The sequence below is a fragment of the Pipistrellus kuhlii genome, unplaced genomic scaffold, assembly GCF_014108245.1.
Source record: "Pipistrellus kuhlii isolate mPipKuh1 unplaced genomic scaffold, mPipKuh1.p scaffold_m20_p_23, whole genome shotgun sequence".
Taxonomy (NCBI): Eukaryota; Metazoa; Chordata; class Mammalia; order Chiroptera; family Vespertilionidae; genus Pipistrellus; species Pipistrellus kuhlii.
Window position 1 is genome coordinate 7290083 of NW_023425522.1, and position 20158 is coordinate 7310240.

General features: G+C 44.7%; 1 protein-coding gene across 4 annotated transcripts in view; it reads left to right on the forward strand.

The window, feature by feature from the left end:
- The window catches only part of STX8 (syntaxin 8), a 218425-nt gene that overhangs the window by 77381 nt on the left and 120886 nt on the right, over nucleotides 1–20158 (forward strand). Inside the window, exon 7 of one of the 4 annotated variants that reach the window (XM_036452225.2) lies at nucleotides 10784–11030. The exons of the other annotated variants lie outside the window; for them this stretch is intronic. Within the exon in view, the coding sequence (XP_036308118.1) occupies nucleotides 10784–10860 (77 nt within the window). The 3' untranslated portion in view covers nucleotides 10861–11030. Of the gene's footprint in view, nucleotides 1–10783; nucleotides 11031–20158 lie in introns of those variants that run through there. 4 annotated transcript variants of the gene reach the window in all.

Sequence of the window (20158 nt, forward strand, 5' to 3'; positions counted from 1 at the left end):
AAACTGGAAAAGGGTCAGAAAGAAAAGTTTATATTATTTGGTGGAGATTTCATGACACAAATTATTGTTCCTTCTTGTCTGTGATCAGGTTACCCTCTGGTAGATGGTTTCTATTGTCATTTAGTATAGAAGCATAAAGGAACAGTGGGATTACTTGCTCCTTGTTCAAGGTAGGTGGAGTGCTCATTTCTCCATAGAGATTAGGGGTCTCCAGACCCAGGGAGGAGCTATCAGAAGTAAAGTAGAAGAAGGAGAATAGCCCTAGCCGGCTTGGCTCAGTGGATAGAATGTCAGCCTGCAGACTGAAGGGTCCCGGGTTTAATTCTGGCCAAGGGCACATGCCTGGGTTGCGGACTCGGTCCCAAGTGGGGGGGCGTGCAAGAGGCAGCCAATCAATGATTCTCTCTCATCATTGATGTTTCTATCTCCCCTTCTCCCTTCCTCTCTGAAAAAAAAAAAAAAAAATAAAATATATATATATATATATATATATATATATATATATATATATGAAGTAGAATAAAGGGAACTCTGAAAAGAGAAAGTGGAAATCACTTTTACCTCAAATGGCTGCTCAGCTGGGCCGTTCTTCTTGAGCCACTAAAGTGATTTCTGTTTTAGTAAGCATCTATGTTAGACGAGCTTATTGGCACCTTCCAGTATCACACTCTGCATGAACTGTAGCAGACTGTACCATGTTGCTGGATTCCAGGCTCCTTTAGGATAGAGACTGTATGTGAGCTGCCTCTGTGCTCTCTACTGACAGTAGATGTTTGACGGATGAGTGACTCAATTCTTAGTTCCGTTTTGGCAAAGGGGAAATAGTTGAAGACCCTACAGCTACTTTTAATAGTTGATTAAACTACTCAGCTCCAAACATGAATATTCCAGACTCATAAGAATAGTGGTTTTGCCCTGTTGATATGATCCTCTCGCCCCCAAGGCCGCCTTTGAAGTTTATGTGCAAGGAGGACATGTTATGATTATCTTCTTCAGCATTAACTATGATTTACTAGGATCTTCTCAAGCATCTAAGCACATCTCTGTAGCCCCCTTGGGTCTTCCATCTATGGAATTACCCAAATAGTTACCAATCTGTAGCCAGAGCAACTCCCAATTTCACCAGCTTCTGAGTATAAATGAATTTATACCCACTGATGCTGTATTAACATTAATTTTGAATTCTCACTGACTCCCCTTTTTGACTATTTTGGTGAGTCCCAAAAGGATGTCTCATGTGTTCCTAACATTCTAAGCTGCTGATACACCACCACAGCTGCTCACCTGTTCCACTTACAGACGGCACCTGCCTCCACCACCATGATACCCACTTATCCCGGAGCTCCCCGCTGACCAATTAAATTTACATAAAGGAAGGATGACTTAGTGACAGTATGGACAATGGATAGGAGTGGGTCAGGATTAAAGACTGAGAGCCACTTAAGAGGTGACTCAAAGTTTAATCATGAGATAATGTTGGTAAGGACAGACAGATTTTGTTCAGAAGTTCCTGATATCCTCTTACATTGAGTTTGAGGCTTCTTTATGGTTTGGAGCTCAATCGAGAACTGTGAACCTGAGTTTGAGACCTGAGAGTCAGTGTGTGTGATGGTGATTGAAGCGGTGCTGCTGAACCCAGGAAGAGCTGAGGGGCTCGGGCAGAGTTCCCAGGACACTGCTGTTCATTGGCAGGGTGGTGGGCAGCGGGGCCAGAGAGATTTGAGGTAAGCGAGGAGAACAAATCTCTAAGGTCCTTCTCATTTGAATCTATCGTTTTCTAATGTGTCCATGTCAGCATTTTCTTTTCTATAGTCAGGATTGTTAATTATTTGACTATATCTTTATGCCTCCCATTTGGCCTGAGGTGAGAATGTTGAGCCCAGCATGGAGGGAGGGAAGCAGGAGAGAAGGGCTAAGGCACAGGAGTGAAACCAGCCTCTGGCACTGGAGACCGAGAGGAGGCCAGTCACAGTGATGCAAAGGAGGCATGGAGACAGCTCTGGGAAGACCGAAGTGCACTCGGGTGTGCAGCTCATGTTGTAAAGGTTGGGAAAGTACTGAAGACTGTTCAGAAGTGGCGGTGATAGTACAAAAGGAAAAGTGATGCCTGTGGATTGATTAGGCAGAGGTATGAAGTACTGCGGATGACTGGAGACAACTGCAGTAATCTGGGGTGAAGCATAACTAGGATGGTGACAATAAGAATGGAAAGCGGGATACATTTGAGAGAGAAAAAAGAGGAATCTGCAAACTTTGGTGATGGATCTGCAGGGAGGTCTAAGGCAGGGGATGTATAAGAGATGGCTCCCAGCCTCTGAGCCATATTATTAGATAAATAATGGTATTAATGATAAATCTCCACATCGTGAGTTAGAAAATGCCTTTAAAGCAAGCATGTTAAGCTCGTGGCCCACCGGCTGCATATGGCCCACAATGAAGATTTTTGCAGCGCAGTCAATGTAATGATATGTAAGAAATGTTTTAATAAAAAATTTGTAACTTAATTTTTACAATATCCTGTTATACATAAACTTATCCACACCAATAAAAGAGAAACATGCAAATTGACCATACCTTCGCAATACCCACCAGCCAATTAGGAGTGAATATGCAAATTAACCCAACAAAGATGTCGGGTTAATTTGTATACACGGGTGCTAAGCAGCTTGGGGCAGGGAGGGGTGGGGTGGGATGTAGGTGTTCCTCACTGCCCCAGCAGCTCTGGGCCTCTGGGCAGCGTGGAAAGGCAGAAAGGCAGAGCAAAGGCAGTGCTGGCAGCCAGGGGAAGGAAGGCCCATTCTTGCATGAATCTTCACGCATCTTGCCTCTAATATATATATATAAAAGCCTAAGTGACTTTATGTCTGGTCAGCCAAACAACCAGTCAGCTGGTCACTATGACATGCACTGACCACCAGGAGGCAGACGCTCAATGCAGGAGCTGACCCCTGGTGGTCAGTGCACTCCCACAGCCAACCTCCCTCGACTGGCCAACCTCCCACAGTCCTTCCCCCTGGCTGGCCGGCCCGATCGGGACTGGGCGAGACAGCCCTCTTCGGCACATTCACCAGTCAGGCCAAGGGACCCCACCCATGCGTGAATTCTTTCACCAGGCCTCTGGTTATCAATAACAAACTATAGCATTCACTGACTGATTACTTTAATTGTGTTGCACTCATTTCTCTTCTGCACCTTACGTGCATGTGCATCATTTCTCTCCACTAATATTGGCAGCAAATATTTTAGCAGCCGATGGCCACGTCATCAGTCTGGACTGACTTGTTTGGTGTGCACAACAGAACTATTTCGCTTTCAGAGAACAAGAAAAATAGGCTTATTTGCTTATGCCTATTACTTTGTTCAATTATTCAGTGTCTGGTAAAAAAAATATTAATTTTTATTAAAATGTTGTATTATTTTATGTTAATGATGACTCATTTATTTCAGCCCTTTGTACTCAGCATGTCGCTATCGAAATAAACCTACATTTCTTTGAAATTTGAAGCTTTTGTTTTTTTTGCAGCCCACATACACTTATACCTTGTTTACTTGGCCCATGTCAGCCTTTGAGTTTGACATGCTTGCTTTAAAGTCATCTCATCCAGTGTTTCCATCTAAGACATAAAGGAATAGCTCAGGGTGGGAGCCATTGGATTGCGAATGTAATTCTCAGCTCCTTGCTTTCTGAGTCCCCTTCTCCCTGTCCCTTTTCTAGTGAGATTTTTCCGGGGCTCTGGACACAGGTTAGCTTATCCATCACCAGACTGAACCTCTATCTTCCTCTTATCCATCCCTACCAGGCTTGAAAAGTCCCCCAGGGAGAGGGACTTCCAGAATACCCTTTCTATGCGCCCCTTTACTTCTCTTGTACGCAGGGAGGCATTGGTGAGAATTTTTTAAATGCTTGTGTGTTCCAGCGCCAGACCTCCCCTTCGCCCAGCAGGAAGTGATATTGCTGGTGCTTTCTTGATAAAAATGACAAAATTCATACAAAGGAAAGTATGGTATTGTTAGTAACCATCAATTATTATAGTATGAGAAGATATTGAAGTTAAAAATCTATTTTCCAAAAGGATAAAATCCTTTTAATACTCACAAATATTACCCTCCAGCTATGTTGTATACTTCTTTGCTGAAATAAGGATGGTGGTAAGCATCAGTCTACATTAAAAGAAATACTGTGTGAAAAGAAAAAGAAATTGTGATCTTGCTCTACTTTATATTGTTAAACATCACCAGTAGTGTTTGATTCGGCTACGCGTGCCACCTTGAGGAGCTGGCATACATTTCCTATAGCTGGGAACCAGGCCAGGGTAGAACCAGCAATATGGTCATGTTCACATTGAAGGACCAGGGTACAGAGCGGGCTCAGTCCTCTACAGCCCACTGCCTGTTTCTGTACAGCACACAAGGGAGAATTTAGATTTTTATCTCTTTAAGGGGTTGGTAAACTCAAAAGCAGAATACTATTTCATGACATGAAAGTTATACAAAATTCAAACTCCAGTGTCCCTAAAGTTTTCTTTAAAAAAAAAAAAATTTTTTTATTGATGTTTTACAGAAAGGAAGGGAGAAGGATAGAGAGTTAGAAACATTGATGAGAGAGAAGCATCGATCAGCTGTCTCCTGCACACCTCCTACTGGGGATGTATCCGCAGCCAAGGTACATGCCCTTGACCAGAATCGAACCTGGGATCTTTTCAGTCCACAGGCCGGTGCTCTATCCACTGAGCCAACCTGTTAGGGCCTGAAGGTTTTTTTAGTGCATTATGCTTGCTGGGGTACAGCGTACCTGCGGCTGCTTTTGCACTGTAACAGAGAGCTGAGTAGTTGTGACAAAGACATATGGCCAGCAAAGCCTAAAATGTTTACCACCTGGCCCATTACAGAAAATGTTTCCCAACCCCTGGCCGAATGCAGCGGGTCCCAGACTTTCCTGTGCAGGTGGATTATAATACCTGGGCCTCCTGTTATATACCCTGCAGACTCCGAGTCAGGAGGTCGGGGCCGGCGACTCTGCGCCCCGACAAGCCCCCGGACAGTGCCAACGCTATCGGACCTAGCGTTCCCCTCGGAGTGGCGAGAGCCTGGGCATTTGAGGGAAGAGAGGAAGCTGGAAGAGATGTGTTGTAAAGGAGAGATTATCACATTTTTAAGGTGGAAAGAGGCGTGTTCCGTGTTACTCCGGGGCTCTGGTTTTTACCAGGAAGCCCTTGCTAATGAAATACAATCAGCCAGTCCCTGCAGGGGCTGCAGTGACTCTGGGAGCATGAGCAGATTCCGACATCAGACAAGTGGATGGACTTTCCCAAGTGGACAGTGGTGCTTGTGTTCTCTCCCAGCTCGGTTTCTTTGGTTGGCATGAAAAAGGGGAGAGAGAATATGTGAGTGGGAGGGCAGCTGAATTGCTCATAGATACAAGGCCTAGTCTAGCAGGTTTGGTATTATTGGATTAATCTCTCTCTCTCTTTTAATGTTTTTATTGATTTCAGAGAGAGGGAGAGCTAGAAACATCAGCGATGAGAGAGAATAATCAAGCAGCTGCCTGCTGCACGCCCCCTATTGGGGATCAAGCCCGCAACTCCGAGCATGTGCCCTGACTGGGAACTGAACCAGGAGCTCCTGGTTTGTGGATCAATGCTTAACCATTGAGCCACACAGGCCGGGTGGGTTAATCTCTTAAATAATACAACAGCTAGTTTACTTTTGTAAGGGGAGTAGCAAACTATTGAGGCTTAACATTCAACAAACTCATGAATAAACTCATGGAGTAAGTGTTTAGCTTTGATTTTTATAGTTTAATTTGTGCTTCATATTACTCGACTCAGCCCTTGCGTGTACTGAAAAGGCTGTGATTGTCACACTCAGGACTTTATTTGTTCACTTAGGAAGCAGTTAAAGGTAATCCCTGCCCTTCTTACTCACCACTTGGGTACGTTGCTCCCACATCCCTTCCCTGAACACTGTTATCAGCAGTCCTCGAACAGGTCCATGGCTGTAGTCGGACCTTCCAGCTGCAAGTCATCTTCAGCCCTGATGAGTGAATCCTCTTGTTAATGGTTCCTTTAAGAAGTATGAAGAAAGAGAGAGAAAGAGAGAGAGAGAGAGAGAGAGAGAGAGAGAGAGAGAGAGAGAGAGGGAGGGAGGGAGAGGGAGAAGAAAGCAAAGAAACAAAACTAGCCATTTGAGCAAGCTGATCAATGTTGGAGTCTGTAGTATATTTAGGCAGATGAGCAGTCACAGAGCATTTTAGCAACCTAATATTTAGCTATGAATGAATACTGTCAAAACCGTAAAACTCATTAAGTTAATAGCACAACTACCCACACACAATTCGGCGAGTGGCTGTGGTAGTGCTCTCATTGTGTTCTGCTTGGAATGCTTTTCATTTCAGCTTGTCATGGGGCCTTTAAAGACGTGATTTATGCTTCGTAATACCCTGGGGAGGTTAAGTATTTTCATATTTATTGCACGGAAGAGCATTCTGTGATTGCTTGCCTGTCTTAAAATCGGTTTGGTTGGGAAAGGACACAGGAATTCTGACCTCAGCTCTGAATCCAAACCAGGAGTCAGCGCTTGAAAAATGTGAATCAATATCTTGCCCAGAGCGTTTGTGTCATTCCGCTAACTGGAGGGAAGACCAGATGGCGGAGGCAGCAGACACACAATGCTGCCTTTTCTTTAGTAAATCCACCTATATCCCCAGTCCCAGAGCGCGGCTACGGTGACAGGGGCCAAATACCTTTCAGCTCTGGAAGGCTTTTCAGGCAGTTCTTCATCATCCGCCGAATCGCCGTCATGATTGCTGTTCTGATCGCTAAAACCCACGTAGCATGAGGAGTAGATTCTGTCCCACGCATGTTGTTGATCTTACAGATATGTGTGTGTGTGTGTGTGTGTGTGTACAGTAGTGCCCCCACTGCAGGCGATACACTTCCAGACTCCCCGTGGGTGATTGAATCCGCAGATCTTATCAAACCCTGTACAGTGTTTTCCCTGCACATGCACACACCTCTGATAAAGTTTCAACTACTCTTGCTCTTCGAGGCCATCATCAAGTGAAATAAGAGTGACCTGAACACAAGCACTGCGAAGCCGTGACAGTCGATCTGAGAGCCGAGGCTCCTTAGTGACTGGTGGGTGGAGACGCTGGACAAAGGGGTGTGGGGGGGGCGGGGCGGGACAGCACCAGATTTCACCGTGGTGCGCAGTCCGCCATGCAGATTAAAACTTACAACTCACTTATTTCTGGCTTTTTTCATGTAATGTTTTCAGACTGCTGTTGATCCCTGGGTAACTGAAACCTCGGAAAGTGAAACCGCAAATAACCACCGTATTAATATTTTTCAAAATGTAACATTTCAGATGCCCCCTCTTCCTATTATTGATATCTCACGTATACCAGGTCTCTCACTACTTCTACAGGTAAATAGATACCCTTGCCTCCTTTTCCCATTCCTCCTGCCCACTTCTTACTCCCCTTTCATGCAATCCTTGCTTCTCTCTCTTTGGGCAAGTCTCTTTTAAAAAGAAATCAGGGGACCCATGCATATTGTTCCATTCATCAGCTAGGTGGATTACATCCCCTTTGGCTCTTGTGTTCCCCTCACAGTGGTCAGCAAACTCATTAGTCAGCAGAGCCAGATATCAACAGTACAGCGATTGAAATTTCTTTTGAGAGCCAAATTTTTTAAACTTAAACTTTTTCTAATGCCACTTCTTCAAAATAGACTCGCCCAGGCCGTGGTATTTTATGGAAGAACCACACTCAAGGGGCCAAAGAGCCTCATGTGGCTCATGAGCCGAAGTTTGCCGACCACGACCAGTGGCTCAATTCCCACAATTCATTTCTAATGGGTTCCTGTGCTTCGAAACCTGTTTTTCTTCCACCCTACATAAACCTTTTAAAAATACTGTTTTGTTTGATGACTTCAGTTCTCAAAAACTTTGGTTGTTTTCTTATCCAGTGGATGATGTTAAAATCCTTTAGGCCAATACTTAGGACCCTTTTAAAATGCAACCCTCATTTCCTTGTACTCCATGTCAGTTTCTTCTATTTGGATTCTGTGTGTCTTTTACCTACTTGTTACTGTTTTGGTGCTCCTTAAGCAATGGGTGTAAGCTCTATTATATCTTTTTAACCTATCTGGGGAGACTGTATGCTCTCACAGTGCAGGCTCAGTTGGTTGGAGTATGATCCTGATGCACCGAGGTTGCAGGTTCAATCCCCAGTCAGGACACATATAAGAATCAACCAATGAATGCATAAATAAGTAGAACAACAAATTGATGTTTCTCTCTCTTTCTCAAATCAATAAATTAAAAATTTTAAATATAAAATAACCCTATATAATAAAAGTCTAATAAGTATCTGGTCGCCCAGTCAGCCACTCAACCAGTCAAACTGTAATATGCTAATAATATGCTAAGGCTGCTCAACCACTTGCTGTGATGTGCACTGACCACCAGGGGGCAGACAACCCAACCAGTAGGTTAGCTTGCTGCTGGGGTCTGGCTGATCGGGAAGAGTGAGATGGGCCAAACACACCCTGGAGTCCTCCCATGGTCCCTCCCTGGCTGGCCAACCTCCTTGGCCCCAATCGTGCACTAATGTGGTCCCTTGGCCTGGCCTGCACCCTCTCACAATCCAGGGCCCCTTGGGGGATATCGAAGAGCCACTTTCAGCCTGATTCTGCAGGCCAGACCGAGGGACCCCCCTGGTGCATGAATTTGTGCACCGGGCCTCTGGTAATGATAAAAGGCAACATATAGTTAAGTATATACTGAGTCGCACAGATAAGCATCACTTAAATCCGGGTTCCTGGGCCTGTTCTTGGTCTTCTCTTACTCTGCCTGCTGTTATTGTGGTCCTTTCCTATTCCTACTGGCTAATCCACATCCTAATCTGTTCCTGTGGCTTCAGCTTCATATAAATGCTGATCATGTTTCAGTCTGTATTTCTCCACAGTCCTGGATCCATATTTCCAACTTGCCTTAGCATCTTCACCTAAGATTTTCCAGTGCACCATGTCTAAAAACTCAGGTCATCATCTCCCCCGCAAACCTGCTCCACTCCTTGCAATTCTTTCTGGGTATCAGTGCCAGCATCCAGCTTATCTCCCAGGTTAGATGTCTGCTGCCAGTCACTCAGGTCTGTAGATTTCTTCTCTGACACCAACCACCTCATAGCTTCTCTCCTGCCTCTGCTCTCACCTAGGACCCCATTTTCCCCTTTGGGGCTGTGGCTGCAGCCCAGCACGTTTCCTGTCACCAGCTCTCTGTGCTCCAATCTGTCGTCCCCACTGCAGATTGTCGGCTTCAGCTTCTTAAGAACAAATTTGTGCTGTTTTCCTGCTGAAAACCTCTCGTGGCTCCTGTAGGGTAAAATACAGAAGCCCATCTCACGCTTGAGGCAACCTCATCTTGAGCGTCGCCACACTGAATGTGGCATCCGTCTCACACCTCTGCCTTCCATGTCGTTCCTTCTACTCATGATGCTCTTTCCGCCGTCCTTGCCTAAAAGGGTCATGGTTCAGATGTCTTCTGCATAAAACCCTTCTTCACGTTTTCAGTACTCTGTGAAGTGACTAAAGTATTTGCTATTTTGGATTTTCTCCATTTAATATCTGGGGCCCACAGACATACTGCGTGGGCCACAGTCAGTTTGTCTTTTCATCTCCAGTGGAGCCAGGAGATAGTTTGGACTGAGTGAATGAATGAATGTGTAATGAGTGATGTTGTGGGCCAAGGATGTTGGGAGAGTCTTGGTGAAGGGGGATTTCGGACTCCATCAGAAACCGTTGAATTGAGCATCTGTTCAGTGCGAGTGCTCACGATCCAGTTACGAGGCGGGAATAATTGCTTCCATTTTGCAGAGCTCGAAACTACGACTCAGGTTGAACTGTTTGGTTGAGACCATCTCGCTAGTAGGCAAGAGTCATGATGTGAAGTCAGGTCGGTGTGGGTTCCAAGCTCAGGCCCCGTCTACCATGTCAAGACGCTGGTGTCAAAGAATAAATCTTAAGAATGCATGACCAGGCCCTCCCCGAGGACGGCGATTTTGTGATTATGAAGCACCCGGGAGCTCGCAGAGGAAGCCTGCGGTTTTGTGGAGGACTAGCACTGTTTTCACAACTGGTCTCCCTGCCTGCGTCTAGATCCGCGGCCTGCACACTGTGGGACTCACAAAGGAAAACTGTTGCTCTGGAGGGACCGGGTTCAACTTTTCTCCTCCTGGACCTCCGGGGTATTGCGTGGAGGAAAATATTTCAAACCGCACCTGAGCCATAAACAATTTATCCTGAAGGTAACAGTGTTAGCATTGCAGTGTGTAAACCTTTAGCTCATAAAAATCAAAGCCGCCTGATTTGGAAAGTACACAGAAGGTCACGGGGAAAGCTGGTAAATGTTTTCAAAGAGTCTGCATTGAATTCTATCACCAGCTAGCAAAATAAATAGTCCAGCTGCGAGCTCTGAAACAGACACGTGTTGCAAATGAAATGTTAATAGTTTAAACGCATTGGTCATTAGAAATCAAAAGAAACATGAAGTGCACTTTCTGGTTTATGAGAAACAAGGTAAAAGTTCCCAAAAACACATTTGTGGTAACTGTGCCTAAAATCGCTTCCTCGTCTTTTACTTTAGTGGCTAATACTTAAGTATGGTGTATGTCTGACTATGGGGCTTCCCCCCCCTCCCCCCACTTATGTAAATGCAAAGGTTTGGAAATAAATGGAGAGTACAAATCAAGAGAGATTAAATCCCACTTTCCCATGTGTCCCAGTGTTTGCTGTCGACTCAAGCTGCCTGCCAGACCTTCTGAGGAATGGGAGGTTACCCTCCACAACGTGCCGAGAGTGACCTGAGCTATTTAGCCAGCACATCTGCTTGCAAGCACTGGCCCATCTGAGGAGGCTGTACTGAATTAATTAACTCTGCTTGGTACTCTGAAAACTTTTCTCCACATCTTGTTTTACCAGAATAAAATACGTAAAATTGGAACGTCTTTAATTTTCCTTAAGAACTTTAACCTAAAGAAAAAGTAGGTTTAAAAAAAAAATCCATTATGCAGTGTTTTCCTATTTGAAGCAAATGTTAAATTGAAGCATTAAAATTTGATTTCTTCAATATTTGTTTTTAACTTAAAATTACGGTGAGTTGTATGACTTTATTATAGTTAATACCATTAAAATTTTTTAAAAAATCTCAACCAAGGACATACTCATTTATTTTAGATGAGAAAGGAGAGAGAGAGAGAGAGAGAGAGAGAGAGAGAGAGAGAGAGAGAGAGAGAGGGAAACGTCAATATGAGAAAGAAACATCGATTGTTTGCTTCCCAAACACTCCCTGACTGGGGACTGAACCCACAACCCAGATATGAGCCCTGATCAGGCATCTAACCTACAACCTTTTAGTGCACAGGCTGATGCTCAACCAACTGAGCCATTCTGGCCAGGGCACTTTACCAGTTTTTAAAAATTAATGAAATACACAAAAACCATTGAATTATATACTTTAAACGGGCAAATTTATGGTATGCGAATTATATCTCAATAAAGCTGTTAAAATTCAAACACTGTAGTTAGGGAGTGTTCTGGTTAATGAATGTTCTAGGTAATTAAGGACTAATAAATTACATTGGAACTAACATGTGAAAGATACCCTTTGTGGGAATATGAATATGAACTTAAACATTTTTTTGTGCTTCATTGGGTGGTATAGTCTTTTAACGATAAAGTTTTAAAAAATAGGACACTTTGTTATCTGCAGAGGATCTGAATAGAACTGCACTGTCACTGGCACAGGTGGCTTTTGAGCACTTGAAATATGGTCACTCCAAATCAGATGTGCTGTGTGGGCAAAACCATACTGGGTTTTGGAAGAGCTGGTATGAAAGAAAGAATGCGAAAATCTCGTTAATGATTTTTATATTCATGACATACTTTGTATATGCTAGGCTATATAAAATACAGCATTAGATATATTAGTTTCTTTTTACTTTTTTAATGCGGCTACTAAAATTTTTACATTTCATTTGGGGCTCATGTTACATTTCTCTTGGACAGGGGCTGGTCTCGCAATCCTGACCTCCCCAGGACTCACAGACTCTGAGGGGGAGTCAGACTCACTTCTGAGGACGAGGTAGAACACAGGAGGTCACTGAACTGACATGTGTTGATGGCTGCCCCTTCTCTAACTCAGAGTTCCTGGGAATGGAGGCCCGGGAAAGAGCCTCTCTCAGCAGCGGAGAGCTCTCAGGAGCCCACAGGTCCCATCCCGGGAAAACAGGGGGTCCGCTGGGCACGCAGTTCCTTAAGGCTGCAGCTAGCTCAGCTGAAAAGCAGAGAAATGATGTCAGTAGATCCTGGAGGCTGGATTGGTTCAGAGGCCGTTTTTCTTTGGCAAGAGAAGCAGGCATGTAGGAGTAGAATTACAGCCTTAGGCAAGAAAGGAAAGGCCTCTCAGGCAGCCCAGCAGACTCCCTTTCAACTCTATTTTAAGAAAATTAGCAATGAGCACCTGCACCAGGGCCCGCCCCCAGAGGAGGCACCCCAGCCCAGAAGGACTCCGGGCTCCTGGCAGGGACACTCCCTCCGTGGCCACCTTACCAGCAGGCCTTGGGCTCAGAGCCTCTCCGCTGTCACACGCGTGTTTGCATGTTCAGTATCCCCGGGGGCAGCGCAGCCTCGGCCGAGCTGCTGGCCTGGGCTGTCCCAGCCCTCTCCCTGGGTACCAATCACTCTCTGGTTAGTTCTCTGGTTACAGAGTCACACAGGTTTCAGGCGGTCTGCCCCTAACGGTGTTTTCCACCATAAACCCTGTGATTTTGGGAGTGTGACTTCGCCGGATGTGAGGTTTTTCAGAAACGCGTAGATCGCGTTATAGAGGGAATACCCTCGTGAACTTTGACCTGCCCCTTCAGTAGACAGGTCTCAGGATGCCAAGGTGACGGGCGCTGCCCCACGGGGAGGTGTGCTCCCGGCATTTCACAGTGGGCTCAGGTTGAGACTGTTGTATAGGCGGCCAGGTATGCCTGCGTTAATGCTGTTACCCTTAGGATATGGTGTATGTAGGTTTCAGGGCTGCCTCCGAACCGGTCCGTCATGGGCACAACATTATTTCTAAAGTGCCTTTTGGCATTCTTGAGTTGTAAACAACCAACTCTTTAATACACGTTTGGAATTCATTCTCTTTGCAAACTGGCCAGTGTCTGTATGCCTCTAGAAAACAGCTTCCCCCTCTCCTTCCCACCGACACCCTCCTTCTCCCCCTCTCCTATCCCCCCTCCCCCCGCCACCACTTAGTGAGGCGAGAGTAGGAAAAGTGAACTTTGGGAAGCTGAAGGTGGTGGTGAAAAATCATGGAAATTAGAAGGTAATAAATGGTAACATGAATTTCAGACTACCTTTCCACCTCTTCGTCAATAAACATATCTAGACACAACTTACATTGAGTTATTTTGTTTTCTCAGGCCTACACTTCTGAAAATCTTCAGAGAATAGATTTTTTTTCACCCAGGTTTTTATTAATGTAGGAGAAATCCTTCTGTGTGTTGAAATTCAGGGTTTGGGGGCTACTTTGGCACCATGTCAAATGAAAAGAATTGTCTGGTTTTTAATGAGTAGAGCGCCTTTCTGTGGTTGGCTGATCCTGCTGGAGAGAGAGGGGGCAAGTATTACAGCTAAAGGACATGGCCTTGAAGCCATGTTTCAGCTACATGTGGTGCATGCATGTGTGTGCATGTGAGTGTGCATGTGTTCGTGTGTAAGAGAGAAGAATAGAGATGGAGACTGACTTGTCTGCATACATGCGGGCCTTTGGATGTGTGTGCTGAGTCTTTGTTCAAGGCTGACATCCATATTCCAGGAACCATGGGGGTCTGAGCTGAGCAGGACATTAGCAGGTGTGTCAGGGAGTCTCCGTGCTTAGCACAGGGTGGGAAACTAAGTTTACCCGTCACTTAGCCAGAAGGAAGCATTAGATCCTGCACTGTGATTATCCTGCAAGTATTACTGACGGTAACATCTGAATAAATAAAAATTGTGATCGTAGCCCGGCCAGTGTTGCTCAGTGATTGAGCACCCACCCGTGAACCAGGAGGTTATGGTTCAATTCGCAGTCAGGGCCATGCCCGGGTTCCTAGTAGGGAGCGTGCCAGAGTCAGCTGATGAGTGATTCCCTCTCATCATTGACGTTTCTGTCCCTTCTTCCTCCTCCCTTCCTCTCTCTGAAATCCTCTCTGAAAATAAAAAAGTAAATAAAATTTTTTTTTCACAATGAAAATTTTGTAATGAAATTTAAAAAAATATATTTTTATTGATTTCAGAGAGGAAAGGAGAGGAAGAGAGGGGAAGAGGGAGGGAGAAAAGTAGGGAGGGAGGGAAAGAAAGAAAGAAATCAATGATGAAAGAGAATCATTGATAGGCTGCCTCCTGCATGCCCCACACTGGGGATCAAACCTGTATGTGCCCTGACCAGCAATCGAATCATGAGCTTCTGGTTCATAGGTCGACACTCAAGCAATGAGCCAGGCCGGCTGGGTGTAAGAAAATTTTTTAAATGATTTACTTCTCACTGTGAAACCCTTTTGGTGGTGGTGTTTAAGGGCCATACAGCGCCAGGTGGCTGGCAGCTCTCATTGTTCAGTGCAGTTATTAAGCAGAGTGCCCCTCACTTCCGGCCCCCATCTTTGTCCTAAGGACAGTCAGGAAGCATGGCATATATCATACCAATACAAACATTATCCATAATTTAAAACCTGTATATATAACTAGGCAATTGAAAACAAAGAAGCTAGGTGGGGGAACATGTTATAAATGAAAAGTTTCTGAGGTTTCACAAAGGGTTGAATGATGACTCCCTAAAAGAAATATCTTCCCTGAACAAGTTTGGATGATAGAGGATAGCCTGTCAGACAAAAAGCCAGCTGATTACAAAGCGTATATTGACAAGAGGCCAGATCTGCTCATTACTCACACAGAGGAGGTGATAAATAGACTTTCTCCCAGTCAGAAACCGTGGCCTGCATCCCACCTCGCAGAAATCCCCATCATTCATCAGCACCAACCGCAAACGCCGCCTCCTTCATGAATCTTTCCCGGCCCTCCCGGCGGCGATGATCTCTTCATCCGTTACCTCCGCGGCACTTGTGCCTCTCCTGTGTCCTGGCGTGTTCTTTGCGCTGGATTATTTATAGTTATTTCTCAATTTGTTTTTTTCTCTCCTGCGTCTCAAACTCCCCAAGGGAAGCAGACCGCCAGATCTCTGCCTCCTTGGAAGATGTACAAAGCGCCTTGTATAGAGGCAACATCAAGAGAGATAGTTTCCATTTGGAGTCAGTTCCTCAGTTAATTTTATTTTGTAACCGGAAGAAAACACACTGTGAGTATCTATCTTGCCCCAGTGACTTGTCCAGGATTTTTCAGTGGGAAAGCTGATGTGTAAGGGTCCGATCAGTGATAGGCCAGAGCAGGGGAGAAAGGGTCTAGCAACCAGAGTTTCACGGAGGGAGAAGCAAGGAATTGAGGAGAAAGGAGTGCCTGGCTGGCGGTGGAGGGAGAAAGGCCGCCCCTCTACTTGAGGCAGGTCTTAGAGAAGCAAGTTATGGAGATCCTACACAAGTGGAAGGGTTCAAAGACAGACTGGTTGGAAAAATAAGGCAGACTCCCAATTTTGCAGGAACCCAGAGCAAAGCAGAGGCTTACATCCCAAAGAACAAGGAGCGGGCGGGCTCCTGGCCCTGGGCACAAACAGGGAGGGGTTGGCAGGTGCAAAATTTCCTTGCTGCCAAGCTATCTGTCAATTGTCTTTTCAAGGAGCAAGTCTGGTGCCCAACCTAGTGCAGAACGTAGGGGGCTGCCCAGCCAGGAGCCCAGGGGGTCGCGATAGTTGGGGGATGGGAAAAATACAGTCTCGGAGCATTTCTTTCACAGCCCCTGGTGGTGGCAGTTTTATGAGGTCAGCACATTTGGAAAATGTTTAGGGATCATCACATACATAATAAACCCTGCGAACCAGCCTGCTGGGCTGACTGTGTGCTGAAGCGAAGTCACTGCGTCCTGAGTTCCGGCGATAGATTTTCAGTGTCCTGTGACTGACTGATGGGGAATGCCTTTTTTTAAAAATATATTTCACTGATTTTTTACAGAGAGGAAGGGACAGGGATAGAGAGTTAGAAACATCGATGACAGAGAAACATCTATCAGCTGCCTCTTGTACACTCCCTACTGGGTATGTGCCTGCAATCAAGGTACATGCCCTTGACCGAATCGAACCTGCAACCTTTTAGTCCACAGATCGACGACGCTCTATCCACTGAGCCAAACCAGTTTAGGGCTGGGGAATGCCTTTCAGTAGTAATCAGCAGAAAGCTCGGATGGAAACCTAGTTCCTGACTGACGTGGCTGGCGTCTGAGAAGGCCGTCTGGTACTGTGCCTGGCTCTGGTAGGAACTTGTTAATGGGGGAAAAAGAAAGCTGATTTTAAAAACCGCAAAGCCAGGCTTCGGCAGGTTGACATTCTCTTTTTCATTTTCTTCTTTAAAAACAGAACTTTTTAACAGAACTTATTAGATTGGGTTTTCATGATTACATGTAAATACAGGGGTTTGTAAAGAATAAAAATAAATGGACCATGATTTCCTCTTAGGTAATACCTTTTAACAGTGTAATAAGTGCACATGTAAAGTTAGAAATTTCAGGCAGAAATTTCAAAAAGGTGCAATGTGGTAAGTGAACATTTCCTGTGATTCTCAGGGATTTTTTGTGCAGATGTGTATATATGCACTTACTTATGGCTTACTATTTTTTAATAGAAAGGTAATATATTCTATGCATGTGTACTATATGCACTGTAATCCTTTGCTTTTTTTAAACCTAATCCAACCAAGAAATCTTCCCCCCGTCAGCATGTACACATTTATCCGATTCTGCATGGTATTTCACAGTATGGATTTATCATAATTTAACCAGTTTTCTAAGGATGGGCATTTTGTTTCCAGTATCTTTCTGTTCCATGTAGTGCTACAGTGACTTAACATGGACGGCATCTGAGAAGGTTGTCTGAGAAGCCACTTCTTCTGAAGGTTAAGACATGGAGACTTCAGGGGTTGTAATTTTTCCCCATAAAGAGGCAGATAATAGATATTTTCAGCTTTTCAGTAGGCCACATCGCCTCTGTCCCATCTGTTCACCTCTGACCTCGGCAGTTGTAGTGCAAAAGCAGCTATAGTTGGGTAAACAGACTGTGGCATATATAATGGAATATTATGCAGTTGAGAAAAGGAGTGAAGTTCTGCTACATGCTACAATGTGGATGAACTTCAAAAACGTTATGCTAAGTGAGAGAAGTCAGACAGAAAAGGTCACTATGAAATGCTTAGAATAGGCAAATCCATAGACAACAGAAATGAAATAAGTGGTTGCCAGGGTCTGGGAACGGGGCTTTGGAAAGCAGCTGTTCAATGGTGCAGGGTTTTCTTTTGGGGTGATGAAATGGCTTGGAACTAGATGGAGGTGGTGCTTCCCCAACATTGTGAGTGTACACAGTGCCAATGAATTGTTCACTTTAAAATTGTTAGCTTTGTGCTATGTGAACTTAACCTTAATAAAAGAAAAGCCATTCATTGCTCAGGAGGAAAGCGATAGTTGTGTTCCAGCACACTGAGTTGTAAACTGTACACACAGCAAGAGCAGGCAGGCCAGCTTGGCCACCATCGGGTATAATCTGAAAAATAGTTTTGGTAGTAGTGGGAAGGTTGAATTAGGTAAGAGTTCGGTAGGTGTGAGGCAGGGAAGCTAGTGGGCAGGCGATTGCAGTAGTCCAATTGTCTTCACTTTGGGGGAGACCATAGAGCCCTTTGAAAAGCTGGTGCAGCTATGGACCCTTCATCCCCCAAATTTTTTTGTGAACATGGACATACATTTTGCCTATAAATGCCGGTTCACAGTCCCCTGTTGAGAGGTCTGTTCTGGTTGGAGAGGATGGAGTTCATATCCCTGAAGAAGGGCAGTGAGGAGGTAAGGAGTCCAGGCTTCTGAGGAGTTGCAGGCTCTGCAGGACAGTCCATAGGATGAAACTGAAAAGAAGCCTCTGGAAGTCTCCGGCAGCCCCTGTTTACCTCAGCGGGAACAGTGTCCCCAGAGCAGTGGTCCCAGACTCCCCATTATAATGGGACGGGAGGCAGAATGTAGACTAACTTCTCGGGAGGGTTGGCGCTAAAGGGAAGAAGGCAGCTTTAAAAGCATGCGCTTCAGGGCTGGTTTTTTAACAGGAAGGGAAGATCTGAGCGTGCTTGCACGCTGAGGAAGGAGCCATCTTCATCTCCTTGAAGTTTGGGTGAGTCCTGGGCCATTGCCTGTGTGTGACCCAGTGACCAACTCTAATAATGAAGGCTCTCAGTACCCACTGTGAGCAGCTCTCCGCATCCTTGAGTAAGAGCATTTTTAAATATATATATATATATGTGTGTGTGTATATATATATATATATATATATACACACACACACATATATATGTGTGTATAATATATATATTATATATATATTATATAATATATATATATATATATATACATACATACACACACACACATATATATATATATATTATTGGGTTTTTAAAGAGAGGAAGGGAGAAGGATAGAGAGTTAGAAACATCGATGAGAGAGAGAAACATGGATCAACTGCCTCCTGCACCCCCCCCCTGACCCCCCCACTGGGTATGTGCCCGCAACCAAGGTACATGCCCTTGACCGGAATCATCCTGGGACCCTTGAGTCCGCAAGCTGATGCCCTATCCCCTGAGCCAAACCAGTTTCGGCGAGCATTTTTTTTATTGAAGTTTAATTGTCATACAATATCTTATCAGTGTCAGGTGTTCACCATAGTGGTTAGATATGTATAAATGATCACCAGATGCTGATCATCCACCCCGCTTGTTGACCTGCTTGCTGCTGAAATTCAACTTCCTCCTTTCCTTTCTCTCACGAGTGATCCCAGCTGATGCCTCATGGTTTTGGAATCTACAGTGCAACCCCTTGTTTAACAAGGTGATTGATTATCAGCAGGCTTTTCTAAAGTAAGTCAGTGATTGTTGATGTTCAGTTAAGACAATTCTCAATTATGTAAGACTTTTCCCCATTTTCCAGAAAACTGGGAGAGCATGGTGAAAGAGCAAACTCTGGGGAGAAACCAGTCCATTGTATTTTATTTCTTGGGTTTCTTGGTCTTTTCTGGTTTAGCTCTAGAACCATCTCCTAACGGGAATTTATCCTGTAGTTTCTTTTAGAATAATATCTGTAGGATTGATTTAATTCTTAGAACACTCTGGAAAAAATTTTGCTACTTAGTGGAGGAATGGTCAATTTAGTCAATTATGATGTGAAAACTTTTTTTCTTCAAAATAAACACTCTTAAAATGTAAAATTTCTCTCTGGGGGGAAAAAGAATACATTAAGATAGCTGTTTTAGATTCTGTGGCCATAAGCTAATAAATCTTGCTTTAGTATAAAAAAATGCCAAGAACCATGATATTACGAACCATGTCACAGGAGAGTAAAAAGAAGTATACGATTCCGTATTTGGTCCATGGAATTTGGGGTGAGAGTCAGTGTTACTGCCTGGAAAGTAGTTTTAACCAGCAGAGTGCTGAGTGCCAGCTGTGGGCCTAGCAGTGTGGTTGACTGTGCTGAGTGCCCGCTGTGGACCTAGCAGTGTGGTCGACAGTGTGCTGAGTCCCCGCTGTGGGCCCAGCAGTGTGGTCCACAATAAGTTGGGAGAGAATTAGGAAACAGTGTCTGAATCTTCAGAAAGCCTGCACTGCAGCCAGGGAGGGAAAACTAATGCACTAATGCAGTGGTCGGCAAACTGCGGCTCCTGAGCCATGTGTGGTTTGCCTCTCTGTTGACTAATGAGTTTGCCAACCACTGCACTAATGTGCAGCAGTGAATAGTGTGGGACTAAATCAGTGGTTGGCAAACTCATTAATCCACAGAGCCAAATTTCAACAGTACAATGATTGAAATTTCTTTGGAGAGTCAAAATTTTTTTTAATATATATTTTTATTGATTTTTTACAGAGAGGAAAGGAGAACGATAGAGAGCTAGAAACGTCGATGAGAGAGAAACATCGATCAGCTGCCTCTTGCACACCACCCAC